The sequence below is a fragment of the Natator depressus genome, chromosome 4 (assembly GCF_965152275.1).
Source record: "Natator depressus isolate rNatDep1 chromosome 4, rNatDep2.hap1, whole genome shotgun sequence".
In the NCBI taxonomy this organism is placed as follows: domain Eukaryota; kingdom Metazoa; phylum Chordata; order Testudines; family Cheloniidae; genus Natator; species Natator depressus.
Genome location: NC_134237.1, coordinates 115537141 through 115558222, shown reverse-complemented (window position 1 = coordinate 115558222; position 21082 = coordinate 115537141). Strand labels below are relative to the sequence as shown.

Sequence of the window (21082 nt, the reverse complement as noted above, 5' to 3'; positions counted from 1 at the left end):
ATAGCTGTATACCCATCCTCCAGCGGCATCACTGGTCGTGTCTGCTGTTAATGAAAGGGATAGGCAGCGCCAAGTCAGTGGCATGCCAAGAGACTGGACTTAATTTGTCAGAAAGATTTACTCGATGGCCAGCCTGCAATTTCAGGTGTCTAACCACCAGGCCCTCTTAGGCGGATACAATTTTAATCTGTGGGACTCCCTTAACAAATACAAGGAGGCCCTCCCACAGGACCGAGCCCAGGAGTTCGATGCTTAGTTGAAGAGGGCACAGCGGTGGCGAGAGAGGCCCTCCAGATGGCTTGGGATGCTATAGACTCGGCAGCCAGGATGGTTGTTTCTGCGGTGGTCATGAGGCGCAGCTCCTGGTTACAGTCCTCTGGGTTATCCCAGGAGATACAGGCCACCATTCAGGACCTCCTATTTGAGGGGGCAGGGCTCTTCTCCGAGCTCACGGATGCAAAGCTCCACAGCCTTAAAGACTCCCACGCCACCCTTTGTTCCTTGGGCCTTCACACCCCTCAGCAGGCCAGGAAGTTGTTCCGTCCTCCACCTCTTCTGCCTCCCCAGTCTAGGTCCAGGGGAACTTCACAGCTGAGCACCAACAGGAAAGGATAAAGACAAGGGGTCTAAGCGGCATTACCCGTCATCTTTCCATTCATCTGCTCAGCCTGGCCCTTCCAGAAACAAAGGAGGCCAGAAGCAGTCATTTTGAGAGTGCACACGAGGACGACGCCCCAGTGACATCCCAGGATCCACCCTCCTACTTTTTCCTCAACCGCCTGTGCCCCTTCCGGTCGACCTGGTTGCAGCTTTTCTCGGATCGTTGGGTGCTCAACATAATATCTTCGGGTTACACCCTGCAGTTCATGGCCGACCCTCCCTCCCAGCCCCCTGCCTCGTCCCTCCTCATCCCTCTTCTCACTAGCAACTCCTTGTTCAGGAGGTCGAGAATCTCCTGTGCCTGAGGGCGGTGGGGGAGGTCCCTTGGGACATGAAAGGGAAAGGGTTCTACTCCCACTATTTCCTAATCCCGAAAGCAAAAAGGGAGCCTCAGACCCATTCTGGACCTGCATTGCCTCAACAGGTCTCTCAAGACGTTGAAGATTTGCATGGTATGCTGCCCTCAACTTGAAGGATGCATATTTCCATTTTCCCAGGACACAGACGCTTCTTCCGTTTTATGTTGGGCCACCACCATTTGCAATTCACGGCACTGCCCTTTGGTCTCTCGTCAGCCCCAAGAGTGTTCACAAAGTGCATAGTGCCAGTGGCCACTTACCTGAGGCGTCGAGGTGTTAAAATTTACCCGTACCTCGACAACTGGCTAATAAAGGGCCGGTCCCAGAATCAGGTGTGGCGCCATCTCGATCTGATTTACTCCACCTGTCGCAATCTGGAGCTGTTAATAAACAAGAAAAAGTCAACCTTAGTTCCAGTGCAGTGCATAGAGTAATTGGAGTGGTCCTCGACTCTACTCAGGCCAGAGCCTTCCTCCCCGATGCCGGGTTTTGAGCCACGGTGGACCTGATCTTGTGCATGCAAATCCACCCTCTCACCACTACTCACATGTGTCTGCAGTTGTTGGGCCAGATGGCAGCCTGCACTTATGTGGTCCAGCAGGCGTGGCTCCACCTCAAGCCTCTGCAAGCATGGCTAGTATCAGTCTACGTCCCCAACAGACACAGCATGGACCATGTAGTCAGAGTCCCAGACCAGATACCGTCATCACTAACATGGTGGCAGAATCCTGGATCGGTGTTGGAAGGAGTTCCCTTCTCTGCCCCATCGGTGACCCTTGTCTCCAGTGTCTCAGGGTGGGGAGCCCACCTGGGCAATCTCAGCATGCAAGGTCGATTTACGATGGCTCCCTACACATCAATGTCAGGGAACTCAGCGTGGTTCACTTGGCCTGCCAAGCCTTCCTACCTCACATAAAAAGCAAGGTGGTCCAGGTCCTGAAGGACAATACAGTGGCTGTGTTTTATATCAACAAGCAAGGCGGAGCCAGATTGTCTGCCCTTTGCCAAGAAGCCCTCAAGCTCTGGGACTTCTGTGTTCAACACGACATCCATCTCGTAGCCGCATACCTCCCCAGGGCCAGGAACGCTTTGGCAGATCGCCTCAGCAGGACCTTCTTATCTCACCATGAGTGGTTCCTCCATCCAGAAGTGGTCAGCATCATCTTCCAGAGGTGGGGGACTCCCCAGGTGGACCTGTTCGCGTCCAGGCAGAACAGGAAATGCCATGTTTTCTGCTTGATTCGGGGGATTGACAGGCTTGCTGTTGGATGCTTTTCTGCTCCCCTGGTCGGGGGCTGTGTTGTACGCCTTCCCTCCAGTGCCATTAATTCAAGAGTCCTCATGAAGATCAAGCAGGACAGGGCAAAGGTGATCCTCATAGCACCAGCTTGGCCTTTCCAGCGCTGGTTCGGCATGCTGCTGGACCTCTCGGTGGCTGCTCTGTTACAGCTATTGCTCCGGCCAGAACTGTTGTCCCAAAACCACGGCAATCTTCTGCATCCGAGCCTGGTGGCACTGCACCTGATGGCTTGGCTGCTGCATGGTTAAACACAGAAGAGCAGGAGGGCTCAGCTGGTGTCCAACAGGTCCTGTTGGGCAGTAGAAAGCCCTCCACTAGAGTGACCTACCTAACCAAATGGAAGCGGTTTGCTTGTTGGACTTTGAATAAAGCCCGAGTGGGCCTCGCTGCAGTTAATCCTGGACTACCTTCTGCATCACAAGCTCCAAGTCCTGTCCCTTTCATCTATTAAAGTCCACTTGGCCGCTATCTCGGCCTTTCATCCGCCCCTCTAGTGTAGGTCGGTTTTCACCCAGGATATGACTGCCAGGTTTCTCAAGGGCCTCGAGTGCCTCTACTCACACATCAGGGACTCCATCCCTCTGTGGGACCTGAATCTTGTGCTATCACAACTCATGGGACACCCCCCCTCCCACCTTCGAGCCTCTAACTTCCTGGTCTCTCCTCCTTTCTTGGTTGCAATAACATCGGCCCAGAAGGTCTCTGAGATTAGGGTGCTTACCTCGGAACTGCCCTATACAGTCTTTTACAAAGACAAGGTCCAGCTGCAGACACACCCGGCTTTCCTCCCCAAAGTGGTCACACAGTTACTTATCTGTCTTTTTTCCAAAGCCACATAGGTTGGAGGAGGAGCGTCGGTTGCATTCCCTAGATGTCAGGAGGGTGCTAGCCTTCTACATTGAAAGGACCGAGCCATTCCACAGATCAATGCAATTGTTAGTCATGGTGGCTGACCAGATGAAAGGTCGTCCAGTGTCTGCTCAAAGAATTTCTTCTTGGATCACTGCCTGCATTTGCTGCTGGTACGATCAGGCAAAGGTGTCCCCTCTGGCGATTGTCACCGCCCACTCAACCAGGGCGCAAACCTCTTCACCTTTCCTAGCCCAGGTGCCTATCCAGGACATCTGTAGGGTGGCCACCTGGTCGTCCGTCCACATGTTCACATTCCATTATGCACTTACTCAGCAGGCCTGGGACAATGCTGGCTTCAGTAGAGCAGTGCTGCAAGCCGCAAGACCATGAACTCAGAGCCCACCTCTGAAGATACTGCTTGCGAGTCACTTAGAATGGAATCAACATGAGCAAACACTCGAAGAAAAATCAGTTACCTTTCTTTTCGTAACTGTTGTTCTTTGAGATGTGTTGCTCATGTGCATTCTATTACCTGCCCTCCTACCCCTCTGTTAGAGTTGCTGGCAAGAAGGAACTGAGAGGGCATAGGGTCGGTGGTGCCTAATATACCAGCAGATGAGCGCAATAATCAAGGGGGCGCCACAGCCGACCCTACAGATACTGCTAAGGCAAAAATCTCCAATGCCTGTGCACGCACCTCGAATGGAATGGACATAAGAAACACATCTCGAAGAACAGCAGTTATGAAAAGGTAGGCAACTGTTTTTTTTCTTTTAAATCTAGCAAAGTGACAATACCTCATGAGAACTAGCTGCATTCCAAGGCTCCTGTCTTGCAAACATTTATGCACTTGTCCAACCTCATAATTCACAGCCCCGAGGCACAGTTTGGTTCCTGGTTTTCCCCCTCACTCCCTGGGGAATGTAATCTTTCCCCAATCTTTCATGGTTGAGATTACTTTTGTTAGGGGGCTTATTCCTTCACCCACTTACTTCCCTGGTCCTTCTCGCATGAACAGAGAGCAGCAATACCCCAAGTCCAAAGGTGCAAACAATTCAATGTTTATTGGGGTGAACTTCCAGCAAGCATGATTCCAGTTTCCTTCCTTAGTGTCCCCCTTCCCAGCACTGACACCACAGAGCCTTACCTGTGTCCCTGTTCCCATTCCTGCCCTTAGCCAAACATGATTCCAATTTCCCCACCCCCATTCCCTGTTCCCATTTCCCCCACCCACACACCCACCCCCTCACTTCCTGATTGACTGCAGACTATATAGTAAAACTTGAGTTCTGCTTAGCTATACCTTAACCAATCATTTTTTTGAAATTTAACTAACCAATCCTACCATATTGTAACATGATTATGTAACCAATTATATCCCATCACCTTAATTAGTTTACACCCAGCAAAATTAATTATACAGCAGACAGGAACAATCACAGAACCAGACAGAGATTATACAGACAAACAATAGCAAAGTGGGAACTATAATGACAAAACAATACAGAAGTGAGGATTTCACATCCCAGCTATTGATAAGTGAGTTCTTGCCAGACAGGATGCTATCAAACTAAGTTTCCTTTTACATTTTCGAGAAAGGGAAGTGCCTAGAAAATGTAAAAGGAAACTTAGTTTCCTATCAGGACAGGATTGTATTCCTAACAGCCCAATAGCACCTTATTTCAATGTGACTAGTTTGGAATGTGAGGATGTGACCGCTCGCTTCCCAGCTTATGGCTGCCTCTGCTGCTTAGCCAAAGGCCTTAGCCTAAGAACAGGGCCTCAGACTGTCACAGTAAGAGAAGGACCTTACAGTGATTTTGATTCTTTCTTTTATACCTCTATAACTAGCCAAGTGATAAGAATACACCTAAATTCTTCGAGTACAGGCCTTTACCGACAGGCCTGAATATCTATATCCTAACAACTTTCCTTTCTGCACTGGCTCAGTTGTGCTGGCTGGTATGTTGTGAGCATGGAGTCCAGGCTTTGCACAGTCCTTGCCCCTGCCCTCCCACTCCTTGCCCACCTGCATAGGAAGGGGGATGGCAGATCCACAAAGGCCAATGCAACCTAGAATGTGGGAAACACACAGAGAATGAAGGAGGAAACTTACACTACCTCACTTCCTTGCCAGGGAGCACAGGGTGAGCCAGGATCTCTCCCATAATAAATATTGTTGGGCAGGAAATTATAGCAAAAATAACTGAACATTCCTGCAGAATGTATTTAAGTTATTATTAACATTCATTTTAATACCTAAAACCAGACGGTGGTGGTGATTTTTGTTTGTTTGTTTTTGGTGTGTTTTGTTTTGAAGGTGGGGATGTAAAATTCAGGATTTTCTTTTGTTTCCCTCCCTGCCCCCCTTACTCCTTCAGGAAGCACCAAGGGTCATGGCAAGCATTAGAGAGCAAAGTAAGGCAGGATCTGATAAGCAAAGGCTTGGAAAAGATGCATTCTGCAAACAGGAGAAAAGAAAGGTAAAGAAAAATTAGTACTTGATATGGGGGAAAATACAACTCCTTGTACCTCATATCTCCCAAGAGTCGTCCTTTTTGTGAGAAGTGTTTTAGAATTCATGAAAATATTCACAAACGTGTCTTCTACCACTGTTGTCCCAGTTCTCGGAATGCATGTGAATATGGAACTCCTGTTTCATAAAGCATCCTGTACTTTTACTGTACAATAATATTAAAGTCCTTGCAAGGGAAATATTGATGCTCCACATGTTTTGCCCACTTGCCTCCTTGTATGTAACATTTGTTCTAAGGCTGCTTACTCATTGAATGCTATATTTCATACAGTGAAGTGGAAATTGGGTTGGGATGTCGAAAATAATACATACAGTATGTCAATTTCTAAATATGGTTTACATTAGTCTCCCAAAGTACAATGAATATTTTTTGCTAGGATATGACTATACAGTCAAGCGAACCATTTTGTGCCGGAACTATTATAAATCATTTTTAAATTCAATTTCCGTTTCTTAATATAGCCTGCTAAAGAAGAAGCAACTTGCACTCATGGAAAGAGCATCATTCTCTCATCTCGGATGTTTGTCTAGACACCCTCCTGTGGAACCTTCTGGCCAGCCTGATTCATTGAACACTTCTGCTGCAGAAGCCATTGAGCTATTAGACACAGGGGAGAAGATATTTCTGTTCCGTGATCAAAGGGATCCCATACTTGCTTTGCATAGTTCTCCAAGAAAAAAGAAAAAGAACTTCCTAAATTCCAAAAAGGCTGCATGGGCAAACACAGGCTAATGAGGTAGATAGCCATTCAGTGCATCAATTAGTGAGACGAAGGTTATTTCCAAATAAGGGTCATGAAAAAGGAGCTGGTGTACGTTGAAATCATCTGAATCATTGTTAAAAAACAATTTTTGTATAAGTTGCAATAGTTTGATTTTTGCATTGTAAATAGGTTTTATTCTTAGAACTGGGTTTTGTGCTCTTGTCATCCAGCAGCGCACAATCTGTATCTATTAACTATTGTTTTAGTATGCGCAGGAGCAGTAGATGAATTTTTGCCATACTCTGTGATGCACATTACATAACTGAGGGCAGGACGTAGTGCTCATAAAATTCAATGCACCAGTTTTGTACTCTCAGCGTATGCGCAGTGTGCCTAGACATTTCATAGCATTGTCTTCAGCCAGGTGACAGTTGACCAGCTCGCAGTCAGCAGGCACTTGTCATGGATCTGCAACATAGTCTGAAGTTGACCGCATCTACATTGTGGGTCGTTAGAGAACCCCCATTTGAAGAGATTGGCCGCACAATTGCCCTGTCCTGTTTGAAACCAGTTCAGGGAAGCCCACATGAGCCTTGGCAGGTCAGATGGTTGGGTCGGTGATGAGAGAGTGATTTACGACTATCATCGCTGACCACTCATTATGCCAAGCAGATTCCACCGTCATGTCTTGTGGTGGTATAAGTGACCATAAAGAGTATCTAGAAGACAGGTGAACTTAGCAGGTGGTTGAAGAGGTCTGAGTACAGAGGCAAGTCACATTTCTCACAGATCTTGGCCAGGAGCATACTGGAGACCCCCTCGTGGCGAATATGGGGCGGTGCTATGTTACTAAGTATTGGCAGCCATGGCAACGGAGTTGCACATAACATCCCAGTAACAGTGCGCATAGCTTTGTTAAGCTGCATGTCAACCAGCCTCATGTGAGATGAGCAACAGCAGACAGAAGCACAGTACTCTGCTGCTGAATACTGATTTGACTGTTTGCTATATTTTTATTATTGTTTATATGTCGTGGTAACTTATGTGACGTCAACCCTGATTAATTATTGCAGGATACAGTACTAAATACAGATAAGGATAAGGAAAAACTGTATACCAGATAACTGTGGTAATTATTAATAAATAGTTTGTTAATAACCACTATAAATTTGGTTTTATTTTTGCAAACTGCTTTCTAAAATTACAGCAAGTGGGCTAGATCCGCCGAACACTTATGGATGTGCTTAATTTTGCTCACCAGAGTAGTTCCATTGCCTTTTTTTCACCAGCTTCCCTAAACTTGACTGTGAGTTCGGCTCAGGCATAAGTGTGCGAAGAATTTGGCCCAATCTTTGTACTAGGGGAGCAACAATATTGTATCTGCTCACAAACCAAGGGGGAAAATGGGAATTATATTATTTTCCAAAGGCATTAGTGATCACAGCGTTACCAACTGTAACGGCATTGGCCTCTCATGAGCGCCCCCTTTCTCTGGCCAGTGTACCTGCAATCACAGTTCTTTTTCACAGGGCGGCACTCACCTCTTGTGATGGCCCCCTTTGGTTGGTTGGGCCTGTGAGCCTGCTTTTGTTTTTTGGTCTTACATTGGAGTGGCACCTGCCTCTTGCAAGCGGCCGCCTCCCCCGGCCAATGTTCTTTCGGTGGGTCTTCAGAAGTTCAGTCCTCTGGCTGAGCCTCACACACTGTCCCTCCTTCTGGGGTATACAGTCCCGAGTTCTTATCATGACCCTGTTATGGAGCCGTAGCCCTTAGGCTTCCTTTCAGATGCACTGCCTTCAACTGCTCAGCTGGGGCCCATCTCAGTACCCTCAGCTAGTGTCCTTTCAGCAGCCCTCCCTGGTCTCAGTCTGCAACCAGACCAGCAGGGCCCATTTGGTACCCTTGTTTGGTCTGGCCAGGTTCTGTGCTCAGTCCCCCGGGCTCAGTCTGCCCACACTGACCTTTTCATGGTCCTGCTGGTGCTGTATGCAGCCAGCCAGGCACCCGGTCTTTGGCAGCCTTCCCTAGGCTCTGCTCTGCTGCTTGCCTTTTATCTGACCCTTCTGGCCCCTAATTGGTCGTTCCAGCAGCCCCTCTGATTGTCCACTCCTCTGCTTCCACTCTAGGCTGCCTGGAGGATTTCTCACTGCTCTGTTGTGGAGCTGGATGATGCAGGGCTGCAAGGCCTCCAGCCAGGGAGCCTTTGGACCTAGTCCACCCTGCCACACCAACTCTCACAATTGTAGGTGTTTTCTGAAAGCTCTAGCTCCTGGATTCACGTGAATCCATGAGAATCTGCTCATTATTTAAGAAATAAGATTTTAGCCCTCAAACGGGGGAGGGGGGGTGCTGAAAATATGAACCATAGAGGCACTGACACCAGAAGGCAAATAAAAACAACCCCAAATGTATTATCTTAAAGATCTCATGATGTTTAAGACAATCATGATTTTTAGAGCATAAGTCATTATTTTTGAATGCCCAGTGTTAGCAATATTATGATCACATACCCTGAAGCTGATTGTATATTAGTGCTGTATATTTTTATATAAACAAGATGTCCATTTCCTTTGGGAAAGTAAACACTAATTGTATTTGTTTGCATAATTGGTCATAGAATTGCAGAATTGCATTTATTCTGAACCTAAGTGGAAAGGTCACTTCTCTTTATAAAGTTAGGGACTTTACAGACTGTACAATAAAGAACCATTAACATTTTTCAACTACTAACACAGTTCCTGATCATGTGGATTAATTAGCATCACATCCTGATAATCCAATAACAATTCTCAGCCTGTTCTTCATTATCCTCACTGAGTCAACAGTGAGTAAGTTTGTACCATGGTAGAAAAAGTCATTTTCAAGTAATGATTGGGTTTGGATACGTTCAGTTTACATCCTTCCTGGATCGATGCACTCAGCATCCTTCCACTCAGCCTTAGGGAGGTGCAATAGGTCTACTTCTGCATTACAGCCCTAATCCTGCTCTTATATGTAGCACCCTAGGCAATAGAACCCAGGGAGTGAGCACATGATACCAGCGTGGTGGCTAGTTATAAAAGGGATTTAGTATCATGAACTGATTAATGTGTATATTGTATTTTGTGTGAGGCTTGGGTTGGGTGTTGGAATTAAATTACCCTTTTATTTATTTAGATTTATACAAAGTTAAATTGTTGAAAGCCTGTTATTGATCTGATAATAAATTATCTTAATTTACTGGGACCTTGGAGAGAACTGAATATTATAGAAAGGGAATTAACTTTTTTTCCCTCCTATTCCTACCAATCTGTCAGGAAAATAAGATAGATGGGAAGTCCTGTCCTAACATCTGAATGCCTGGAAGGGCCATGCGAGCAGAGAAGTTCTACAGGACGTATTACAGCCAAACAGCATGAAAAATGCAACAGTACAGAACAGACAATGGAAAGTGAAATTGGAAGTTCTGGAAAGTCAATTTATAAACACTAATAAAATAAGAAATAGATTAGTGCACTAGAATATAAATATAATTGAATTTACAAGCAATACTGTCTGTCTTTGCCTTCATATTAAATGCAAGCTGATGTTTTGAAAAAAGCAAAACTGATAGTCACTTACCTACTTATATGAAAGAATAAAACAAGAAATAAAATTGCTTCACTTAAACCATCTGATGATGGTTTTTTTTAATAAAGGACAAAGCCATCAACAAAATTTTGAAAATGTTACAGCTAAACACTCCCGAGGCTAAAGCATTCTCTGAGATGTTCAAAGCATTTTTTTAAAAATTCCCTAAAGTAGCCTTAAACCTACCCAGCAGCAGTAACGTGTATGCTCACCTACCTAATAAAGCAATAACAGAAATGAATAAAGGTTTTTTAAAAGCCCCAGGGTGAGATGGCTTCCCAGCAGAATTCTTCTCAAAGTAGAGAGAGATTTTAACCCGTACATTGTCAAATCTTTATAATGAATTCTTGTCATTAAAAAAACCCACAGAATTGTTTTCAGAAGCATTTATTACTGAAAATCCCAGTAGAGATTCCACTAATTGGATGGGATAGCTATAAATTATGAGGATAAAATGTATGCCAAAATTCAAGATCTTGTGACTCAGAATCTCATGTGTAAACTCACCAGGTTGGATTTGTAAGAGATTATCTGTATATCCAATAATGCAAGGATTTTTTGCACATCCAGCTCACCTGGCCAAAAAGCTAAACAGCTCAACAGTTGTAATCTCCTTGAATGTGGTAAAGGCATCCCATAGATGAAATAATAAAAATCACACTTCCATAATGCATTATATTTTTAAAGAACTATATAAATATTGAATCTCAAAACATCTATATTCAATAGATAATGCCCCAGTCCTGCTCTGATTAAACACACATGCTTAACTGTGTATAGGCCCAGTGAAATTATGGGCCTATGACAGTATGTGAAGGGGGGCGTGTCTGTAAGTGTGTCCAAGTCTTTGCAGAATCAGGACCTTAGTAAATATTCTCATCCCCATTTTACAGATAGGAGATAACGCTGCCACGGACTCTGTATTAGCTGAGCACTGTCAAATTAAATCCATTTGGACATTTCTATTTTTAGGGTTGTTACCAGTTACAAAGAAAAGTTTTATGGAGCAAAGGGCCAGATCCTGCAAGATGCTGAACGCCACTTGGGAGTCAGAGGGAGCTGAGGGCATTCTGCACCTTGCACAGCCGGGTCCCAATGTGCTGTCATTCTGGTCTAATACCCTACTGAAAAACAGATGGAGCCAAAGTAGAAAGATAAAAGGATCTGATGTGCAAGGTCTGGGTCTTGTGAAGCTCACTGCACTATTGGGACCTAAAAAATAAATCCCATTCATCTGATAACTTTTCCTGTAAGTTCTCCACCTGGGTACAGAATTCATTTTATTAAACAGCGGAGTCAAAGGTTTTGGAAATGAGGGGCCCCTCTAATGAACAATTCAGTGATCCTGGAGGAGCTCACCTGCCTTCCCTTGAAAGCTTTAAATATTTTTCACCTTCTCCTGACTGTTGATAAGCAGCAATACAATGTACTTGGACTATTTGATCTCCTTAGGGACTCTCTCCCCTCCCCCTGAGAAAATAACATCCACCCAGTAGGTGGAGGTCGGGCAGGATGCAACATTCCCCTCCCCTGACCAACAGCCCTCCTGCTTATCAGTGCACTCACTAAGGTAAAAAGAGATCTCACTTTAAACCGTAGAAGCCCTAGAAAAATAACTAATGAAAAGAATCAGGGGAACTAATAATAAATTCCCTTTGTCAGGGGACATTACTCCAGGACACAACAATTTCTGTAAATCATTAAAGAAAAGAAAATAACTCCTAACAAAATGACTTGCATAGTAACCATGTCAGTATAATAAACATTGGTAGCTTTAGCCTTCATACCTGAAGGGTACTTTGCCAGCATTTACAAATTAAGATGTTTATAACTAGCCATTTTAACCCACTGGTGAGCACAAATTATTTTTCCCCGATGCAGCGAGGGGGTGAGTCTGTTACAGCTCCCAGACACAGAACCAGGGCCCAGATCCTTAAAGGAATGTAGCCCTTTAGCTGCATATTTAGGGGCCTAAGCTTACCGTTCAGGCACCACTGACATTTTCAAAGCCACTGCACAGCTGCTCCTGAAACCTGGATGTGCCCATGTCTCCTAGGTACCTACGTTGCTGCTTGTTGGAATTGGCAAAGCCACCTAATTGCTGATGCCATCCCACAGCTAATGAGATGCTTAGAGCTCAAGCCAAAGGCCTGGAGGCCCCAAAGTGGGATTCTCTAGTCTAGGTAGTCGGGGGCTTGCCAGTCTCTTCAGCAAGGCCCATCCCACAGGCAGACTCAGAGCAGGCCTCACACCTGTTACCTGCCAACCCCCACAGCAGGAGGGTTGGAGGCAGCCTATCAGTAGGTAAAGGGGCACACAGAAGACAACCAGGGATACAGATATGTAGGGGAATGTGAAAGAGGTTTCAATGGTGAGAGAAATGGTTTTGGCTGGTAGGACATGGGCTACCTAAGCAGCTGACCTACCTTAGGTGCCTATCTCCAGGAGGATCTCAAGCGGAGAGGAACGTATCTCTGGCACGTCAACCACGGCAGCTGATTAAGCACCTAAGCCCCCCCATCCCTTTTTTAGGCATTTCACTCCTGGCTAGCTTAGGTGGGTCACCTTTGTCCGGCTTGTCCTCGTCCATCCCTCCAGGAACACAAGTCGACGCCAGACCATTCCGTTTTGTTGTGAAGACATTCTTTCCATTTCTGGCCAAAGAGTTTTGTCATGGGATCGACCCAGCGCATTTTTAGTCTGCGGTTGCTTGTGGTCTCCGGGGATCCAGTCACTGATGCAGATTGTCCACCTATTGTCTTACCTGCGAACTACATGACCCGCCCATCTTCAGTTTGCATCGTACATCTCCTGGACTACATCGGTCACCTCTGTATGCCTTCTGATCTCTTCATTTGGTATATGGTCACGGAGCTATATCCTGCACATTCGCCTTTCCATTGCTCTCTGGGTGATAGCGAATTTTTCTTCCTCCACTTTAGTTGTTGACCAGCTTTCCAGCTTAGGTGGATGGTATCTGAAAATCCCTTCCTCGGGCACCTAGCTCTCCCCACACCTTGTATGGGGAGCCTGAGTGCCTAGCGTGGGGCTGAAAGTTCCCTGGGCAGCAGGCTGCCAAAGGGTTAGGCACTGCAATACTGACCAGAGCAATGTCTAAGTATCTTTAACACCTGGGCCCTGGTTCTTTATTTCAGGCTATAAGGACTCTTGCCTATAGGTCCGGAGGTCACTGGTTTGGCCCCTGGTCTTGGCCAATATGGTGGCCATCACACAGGCTTCCTCGGATTTAGTATTAAATAGCAATAAATGTAGTTTGTGGTTTACTGTTCAATAGCTATGAATTTCCATCCCTATGAAAAGCCAGACTGTGACGTTCAGGTATAGGTCCATCATGGGAAAGGAGTATAGTTAATCTTGCAGCTCCTGTGGAGCAATTTAACTCAGCCTTAGGGAGATGCAATAGGTCTACTTCTGCATTGCCTTGCATCCTGTTACTTACAAAGTGTGTGCTGTGAAATCAGAATGGTACCATTTCACGCTACATGTAAGGCAGTGAAAATCTGGTCCAATGCTTCCTGGAGCTTGGCCTTTTAACAGCTCTAGGAGAGATGGGTACGCTATTCTCTATGGCCCATACAAGTGGTGGTGGACCCTCTGGGGAGCTATCAGGGAGTAGTTCTTGTGCTCAGCAGAATATAAGAACTGCTGTTGCTAGTGGCTTCATATGGAGATGCTGGCTTTTTGGCCCAGATCATCAAAGGAATTTAAAGCACCTAACTCCCACTGGGCACCTAACTACCTTTAAGGATCTGGGCCTTTGTGCCCGCCACTTTGTATCGCTGCATGAGACTCGGGCACAATCTAATCCAAATGCTGCAATCCATCCCTTCTTAAACTCTTTAAAAGCAATATTGCCAACCCCAAGCACTGATTGGCTTTAAAACAACGTTTCTTCTTAGTTTCCTTCTGATTTTTGAGCCTTCATATTTTCAAGCTTTTTTCTGTGATCATGAAGGCCTAAAAAAACTTACTTTTCGTTACAGTGGAACCTAAGAGTCCTGTGTAATCACATGACTCCAGGAGCCTGGGCTTTAAAAGAAAATCACCAATTATCATAAAGAGACTTGTGGTAAACTGCAAGAGTTGAGAACACTGGAAGAGGTCCATATGTGGGACCTGTGCAATCTCTTCTGCACTGATGTGAATGTCAGCCAAAATATATAGATATTATATTAAAATATTCTTTTGTGTGTGTTACACCTTGTAGCTTCACTAAGTATATTAGTTAGCAAATTCCACTTCATTCATTTTGAGTGACCAGAATCCTTTCTGTCTCGCTACCAGTCTGAATGTGGAATTGAAACAATGTCTAAAATCACAATGTTACAAGAAAACAGTGTGCAGGTGGCCTGGTCCTCTTTATAAGGGCTGAAGTTTAAAACACTTTATTTTTCCTGTCTCCATCTCTCTGGTTGGCAATGTCAGTGGTGTTAGTACGCATTTAGCAGGTAAGAAATTACTTAATCAATTGTTTGACCACAGTATGGCGATATTAGACTATGTACAGAGACGCTGTCAATGTAAATCTGGCTCCAGATTAAAATATTGTCGAATCGAGCTTTTATAAAACAGCAGACCAATAGAACGTTTCCACATTTTGCAAACAAATTCCAAGGAGACAGTTCTGTGTAAACAAAATATTGCTCTGCTGTGGCTGGAACCAAAGGGTTGCAGTGCTCAGACAAGTATAACCGTATGTAAACAAAAGTGAAGCTGTATTGAAATGTAATGTCTAAACTGAGAGAAACATAAGCAAATACAATCACTGATAAACTAGAATCAGTCAAGTTTAGTCATCTGAATTATTAGCTAGTATCATAGATTGGTTTGTTTGCAGCACAAATTTTAAACTGATAAGGTGGGTGAGGCAATCTATCACTTTTAGTCATCTGGGTTATTACTAGTATCAGACTGGTAAAAGGTATTCCCGCACCTGTCTCGTATTGCTAATATCCCGGGACCAACACAGCTGCAACAGCACTGCATTTTAAACTGGCAGGCTCCCTCAAATAAGATCAATTCTGAAAAATAATTATTTGCTTTTATTTGAATCTAATTTATTTGAAAGTCATGCCACTTTCATTTATTATCTCTTCTTCCTCCAGTTGCTATTTTAGCACCTTTATTTTTCAGGGGGAGAGCTGAGTTTTATGCTGTTGTTCTAATACAGCACAGTGCCAATAATTGCACCCCTTCCCATCAATGACTCTCATTTCCTGAGTCTCTGGCAGCGGGTTAGTCCTCTTGAAATTAACTGACCCAGTTCTCCGGCCTGCTCTACACTTAAAAGGTTTGCTCATACAACTATGGCCTTGGCTATGTTTGGTGATGGTGGGATCCCTGTGGCTACACAGCACAGTGAAAGGCAGACTGCATCCACACTCACTGTGGTGGATAGCTACACGTGGCTGTGACAGGCTGTGGCAGGGGGGAGCCAGTGGGACACTACACTGCTAAAAATAGAAGTGTAGATGTGGGGAGGCATTGCTTGGGTGTGTAGAGAGCCATGTCAGGTACATACCCTAGGCTTCTGATGTGTCTGTACTCTACTTGCCTAAGCAGCACGCTGCTATTGATACCCATGCTCGCTGGGTGTGCAGTGTCTGCCCTACATGCTGCTGCAAGTGGAGACCTACACTATAGCAGTGTGGCTAGTGCAGATGCAGCACAAAATTACTTTTGGTTGTGTAGGTTTATAGCAGTTCATAGAGTGAAATAAGTATATCAGCAGAAGCATTTTAATGCCACTATAAATGTGTCTGCACTAGAGGTTTTGCCAGCATAAAAATGTTACAGAAAATAAATGGAAAAATTTATAAATAAATAAATCACACCCCTAACCAACATTGCTATACTGGCAAAAGATTCTAGTGCAAAGCCGGTCTCCATTGCCTTGCACTTTTCTAGTCCATGGCACCTATGCAAAGTGGATGTGAAATGCTAACAAAGCAGCACTGTTAGTGTTTTGCACCCACTTTCCACTCATCTTGCACTGCTGTAAGTAGTCATATAAGGAACAAGGTTGTGAAGAGACAAACCTAGTATTTGCAAAAAGAAAAGGAGTACTTGTGGCACCTTAGAGACTAACCAATTTATCTGAGCATAAGCTTTCGTGAGCTACAGCTCACTTCATCGGATGCATACTGTGGAAAATACAGAAGATGTTTTTATACACACAGACCATGAAAAAATGGGTGTTTATCACTACAAAAGGTTTTCTCTCCCCCCACCCCACTCTCCTGCTGGTAATAGCTTATCTAAAGTGATCACTCTCCTTACAATGTGTATGATAATCAAGGTGGGCCATTTCCAGCATAAATCCAGGGTTTAACAAGAACGTCTGAGGAACAGTGGGGGGGGGGGAGGAATAAACCAGGGGAAATAGGTTACTTTTTATAATGAATCAACCATTCCCAGTCTCTATTCAAGCCTAAGTTAATTGTATCCAATTTGCAAATTAATTCCAATTCAGCAGTCTCTCATTGGAGTCTGTTTTCGAAGTGTTTTTGTTGAAGGATAGTCACTTTGAGATCAGAAATCGAGTGACCAGAGAGATTGAAGTGTTCTCTGACTGGTTTATGAATGTTATAATTCTTGACATCTGATTTGTGTCCATTTATTCTTTTACGTAGAGACTGTCCAGTTTGCCCAATGTACATGGCAGAGGGGCATTGCTGGCACATGATGGCATATATCACATTGGTAGATGTGCAGGTGAACGAGCCTCTGATATTGTGGCTGATGTTATTAGGCCCTGTGATGGTGTCCCCTGAATAGATATGAGGGCACAGTTGGCAACGGGCTTTGGTGCAAGAATAGGTTCCTGGGTTAGTGGTTCTGTTGTGTGGTATGTGGTTGCTGGTGAGTATTTGCTTCAGGTTGGGGGGCTGTCTGTAGGCAAGGGCTGGCCTGTCTCCCAAGATATGTGAGAGTGTTGGGTCGTCCTTCAGGATAGGTTGTAGATCCTTGATAATGTGTTGGAGGGGTTTTAGTTGGGGGCTGAAGGTGACGGCTAGTGGCGTTCTGTTATTTTCTTTGTTAGGCCTGTCCTGTAGTAGGTGACTTCTGGGAACTCTTCTGGCTCTATCAATCTGTTTCTTCACTTCCGCAGGTGGGTATTGTAGTTGTAAGAATGCTTGATAGAGATCTTGTAGGTGTTTGTCTCTGTCTGAGGGGTTGGAGCAAATGCAGTTGTATCGCAGAGCTTGTCTGTAGACAATGGATCGTGTGGAGTGGTCAGGGTGAAAGCTGGAGGCATGTAGGTAGGAATAGCGGTCAGTAGGTTTCCGGTATAGGGTGGTGTTTATGTGACCATCGTTTATTAGCACTGTAGTGTCCAGGAAGTGGATCTCTTGTGTGGACTGGACCAGGCTGAGGTTGATGGTGGGATGGAAATTGTTGAAATCATGGTGGAATTCCTCAAGGGCTTCTTTTCCATGCGAATACAGACTAACGCGGCTGTTACTCTGAAACCTAGTATTTGTAAAGCTCTTTATAATGTGTTACATTAATGCTAAATATCATTATTGTATTCTAGGTGACGTGTAATACAAATGATAAATTAATGAGAATTGAGAGCATTCATCACTGTGAATGACTGGGCATTCTACTGGACTTGGTGCATTTCTACTGAACCGTTTTTTCCAACAACATTGTGGCAAAAAGTTTGTGATTTAGGATATCACCTGAAATAAATTAATATCCCTAAAGATACCCTCAGAGAATGTTTGTATCATCTTTTTTCTGGGGAGCAACTGAGAAGGCTGCCTAAATTACACCCCACTTAGGCTTTCAGTAATGTGAGTCTCACTCATTTCCTTTTACTTGTTTATCATAGAGATCTGACAGATTTAGTACCCCATTTTCCCATGGCTTCTGCTTGCTTCACCCCCTCTCAATTTCAACTGCATATATTGTTCTTCAATTCATTCTTTAAACTGTTGTGTGGAGTTTTTATATGTTATCAAACAGCTGCCATGTTCCACAGCAGTGGTGGCTGCATTTTGATGTTAGGTGAAGAGATTCCTTCCATATGAGGATGTATTGTTACTAGGGGGAAACATGCTTAATGCCTACTTTGGTTTGTTTATAGAAAAAGTAATCCATAATTGACCATAAGTTAATGAGCTTGCTTTTCCTTTTTTAGTCTTGCCTCTACATCTTTATTTTCCTAGTTTTGTAGCTAGAGTTTTAGAATTGTATTGTTCATTGTTAGTAACCTGCATCTCACTTCTTCAACAATTACTTTTGGATAAACTGTTTATTGAAAGGTGCCGGTATCTTTTTCACATATCTCTGCTCTTCTTCATTCCAGCTGAAACTAAAGGCGGAAGGACTGGAATATCAACAAAACAGGCTTTTCTTGCATGACTTTAGGCTAGTTTACAGACTCAACTGCTTTAGAGAAAGATGGCCACATATTCAAATCAAACTTCCAGACTTCCAGGGAGGCTCATCATCTAGAAGTATTACAGAAGGAGACTGTGAATCAAGAGATATAGGTTGTATTCTTGATTCTTAACTTTGTCAGTGTAAGATGGTTAGCTAAATTCTCTGATTCCTTATCTGTAAAATGGGATGGTAATGCTGCAGGTGTATTGATCTCATGGTAAAAGGCTACAGTGTGTACTTCTAGATGGTGCAGTCAGAAGGTTTATAAAAGGATGACTTGGAACTTCAGTTAAATCAAAAGGATTTCCCAGTATTTAAGGTAGATGGAAGTGTTAATGGTGAGAGCAGAGGTCTTGGAGACAGGGCTCCTAGGTTATCTGACCTGTTTTAACACTGGCTTTATTTGTGACCTTGGGCAAGTCCTCTCTGTGCTTCATTTATCTCATTGTAAAATGGGAATAACACTTAGCTAGAGGGTGTTTTGAAGCTTAGGTTATTAATGTTTATAAAAAAGAAATCTTGGATAAAAATGCTGTGTAAGGGAAAAATATAATAATTGGCCTGACTTGGGTCTGCTACTTGTGAATCAGGTTTGCTGTCCTCATTTATTGCCATTGCATTTTATATGTTCCAATACAAGATGATGACACACATCTTACCACAGGTTGTAAGCAGAAGCAGATTGCTGATGGTAAGATGATGTTTGCTTATTCCTTTGGGATGTGTACTCGTTTGGAGGTCTTTGAATTATACAGTCTGCTATGTACGTTCTTTAAACTACCAATGTTCTTGAAGAAGAAGTTGGACATTATTATGTACACCCTTTGTGATTTAAATGCAGTACATCCAAGGAAACCAGTTTTAATAGGAGTTAACTTTACAACAATAGAAAAAGATCTGACTTCCAAACAGATGTGCTTTTCTTCCACCAGCCTTTTCTGTGTTCTTGGTTTGTTTGAAGGGAGATTAGTGAGTAAAAATATTTAGTAATACAAACACTGAAAACAGCAACATTAATGCAGTGTAGAATTGTACATTATACATAAATTCATTCTGAACACTGACAAAGTCCTAAATCCTGGATCCTGTGAAAACGTACATGCATGGGGAACTTTGCACATGTGAGTAATTTCATTGAGTTTAATGGGACTACTTACATGGGGAAAGTTCCACGTATGCATAAGTGTTTGCAGGATTGGGGCCTACATGAAGTTTCAGAATGAGTAAAAACTGCAAACCATTAGTCAATGTTATGAGCATGAAGAGTTCAGTGACTGTAAAAATGAATAATTGAAATAAATTTGTAATTGCTGGAAAGTTTTTTTTCCTAATATAGTTTCTCTTCTGTTTATGGAAGTGTGCATAGTTAGTGATTAAATCAAGCAATGTATACTGACAGGATTCTTATTCTTAATTATACATTTGCTTGAAGTTCTTTTGGAAGTTCATTTAAAAAAATGTGATCCCAGTTGTCTATGTAAACTTCCTTTTACATGCATGCAGGAATGCGTTTGTCATTGATAACACTCTAATCTGGGTAATCTTAAGGGCTACATTTTCAGAAGTGACCTCTAGTTATGGATGCTCTAGTTTTGGGTGTTTCAAGTTAGGCATCCAGGATTACAAGCCACTTTTGAACATTTGACCCGTAATACTTAAACTTTTCATTTTACCTTAAAAAAAAAATTAAAGCTTTACGACGTTAAGATTTTTCTTTACAAATTCTCTTTCACACACTCTGAGTAGTAAAATTTGCATTGCAAAATGTTTCTTTTGCACTTCTATAGAAACGTTTGCAGTATTTCACAAGTGGGGCTATTCCTCTATGCACGACAAATGCACCCACTGTTGCAGCTGAGCTCATCTTCGCGAGGGTTAGGATACTGAGAGAAATCCTGACACACCGGAGGTCCATTTCACATCAGGATTGATGCAAGAGTTGTGTGAGCTGCTAAAGATTAAATCCCTCAAGACACCAGTATACCACAGGGTAGTGGAGCGGTTTAACGGAACCCTGAAGGCAATGCTGAAGAAGTTTGTGGTCCGTTACCAGGACTGACTGCTACCTCCCCTAATGTTTGCCATACGGGAGGTCCCTGAAGCCTCCACAGAGTTTTTGTTGTTTGAACTGCTGCATGGGAGACAGTCCAGGAGGATTTTGGACCTCCATCGGGAACCCTGGGAGGAACAGGAACCCAGAGGTACAGGCTCACGGGAGAGGCTAAAGTTCTAGAGTGTTTTCCAAAGGAAAACCTCACTTAAATCTCAGCATTTCCAGGAATGCACCTACAGTAGAGAAACCCAGTTACATGAGTTCAAGCCCAGTGATAGGGTATTAGTGCTACTAGAACTGCGAGTCAAAACTGTTGGTCAGATGGCAAGGACCATGGGAGGTGATAAGAAGGGTAGGGCTGGATGACTGAGATTCATCAACCTGGGTAGAGAAAGGAGACACAGATATACCTTGTTAACTTCCTAATGTCCTGGAGAGATCAGGAAGGCCTGCTTATAACATCACTTCCACTCAAGCTGGAGCTATGGCCCCAAGCCCTGACATCTCCAGGCCTGAATTTGGTTCAAATAGGGGAAGAGCTCTGACATGAACAATGGTCACAAATGCTACAACTGGTCCAGACATTTTCCTCAGTGT

At 43.9% G+C, this 21082-nt stretch overlaps 1 protein-coding gene across 5 annotated transcripts in view; it reads left to right on the top strand.

Moving 5' to 3' along the window:
• Positions 1–7523, top strand: part of EVC2 (EvC ciliary complex subunit 2) — a 162310-nt gene extending 154787 nt beyond the window's left edge. For all 5 annotated transcript variants that reach the window (XM_074951693.1, XM_074951692.1, XM_074951691.1 and 2 more), the window contains 2 exons: positions 5553–5654; positions 6170–7523. In XM_074951693.1, the coding sequence (XP_074807794.1) occupies positions 5553–5654; positions 6170–6440 (373 nt within the window). In that variant the 3' untranslated portion in view covers positions 6441–7523. The remainder of the gene's footprint in view (positions 1–5552; positions 5655–6169) is intronic.
• The last annotated feature ends 13559 nt before the right edge of the window (positions 7524–21082 follow it).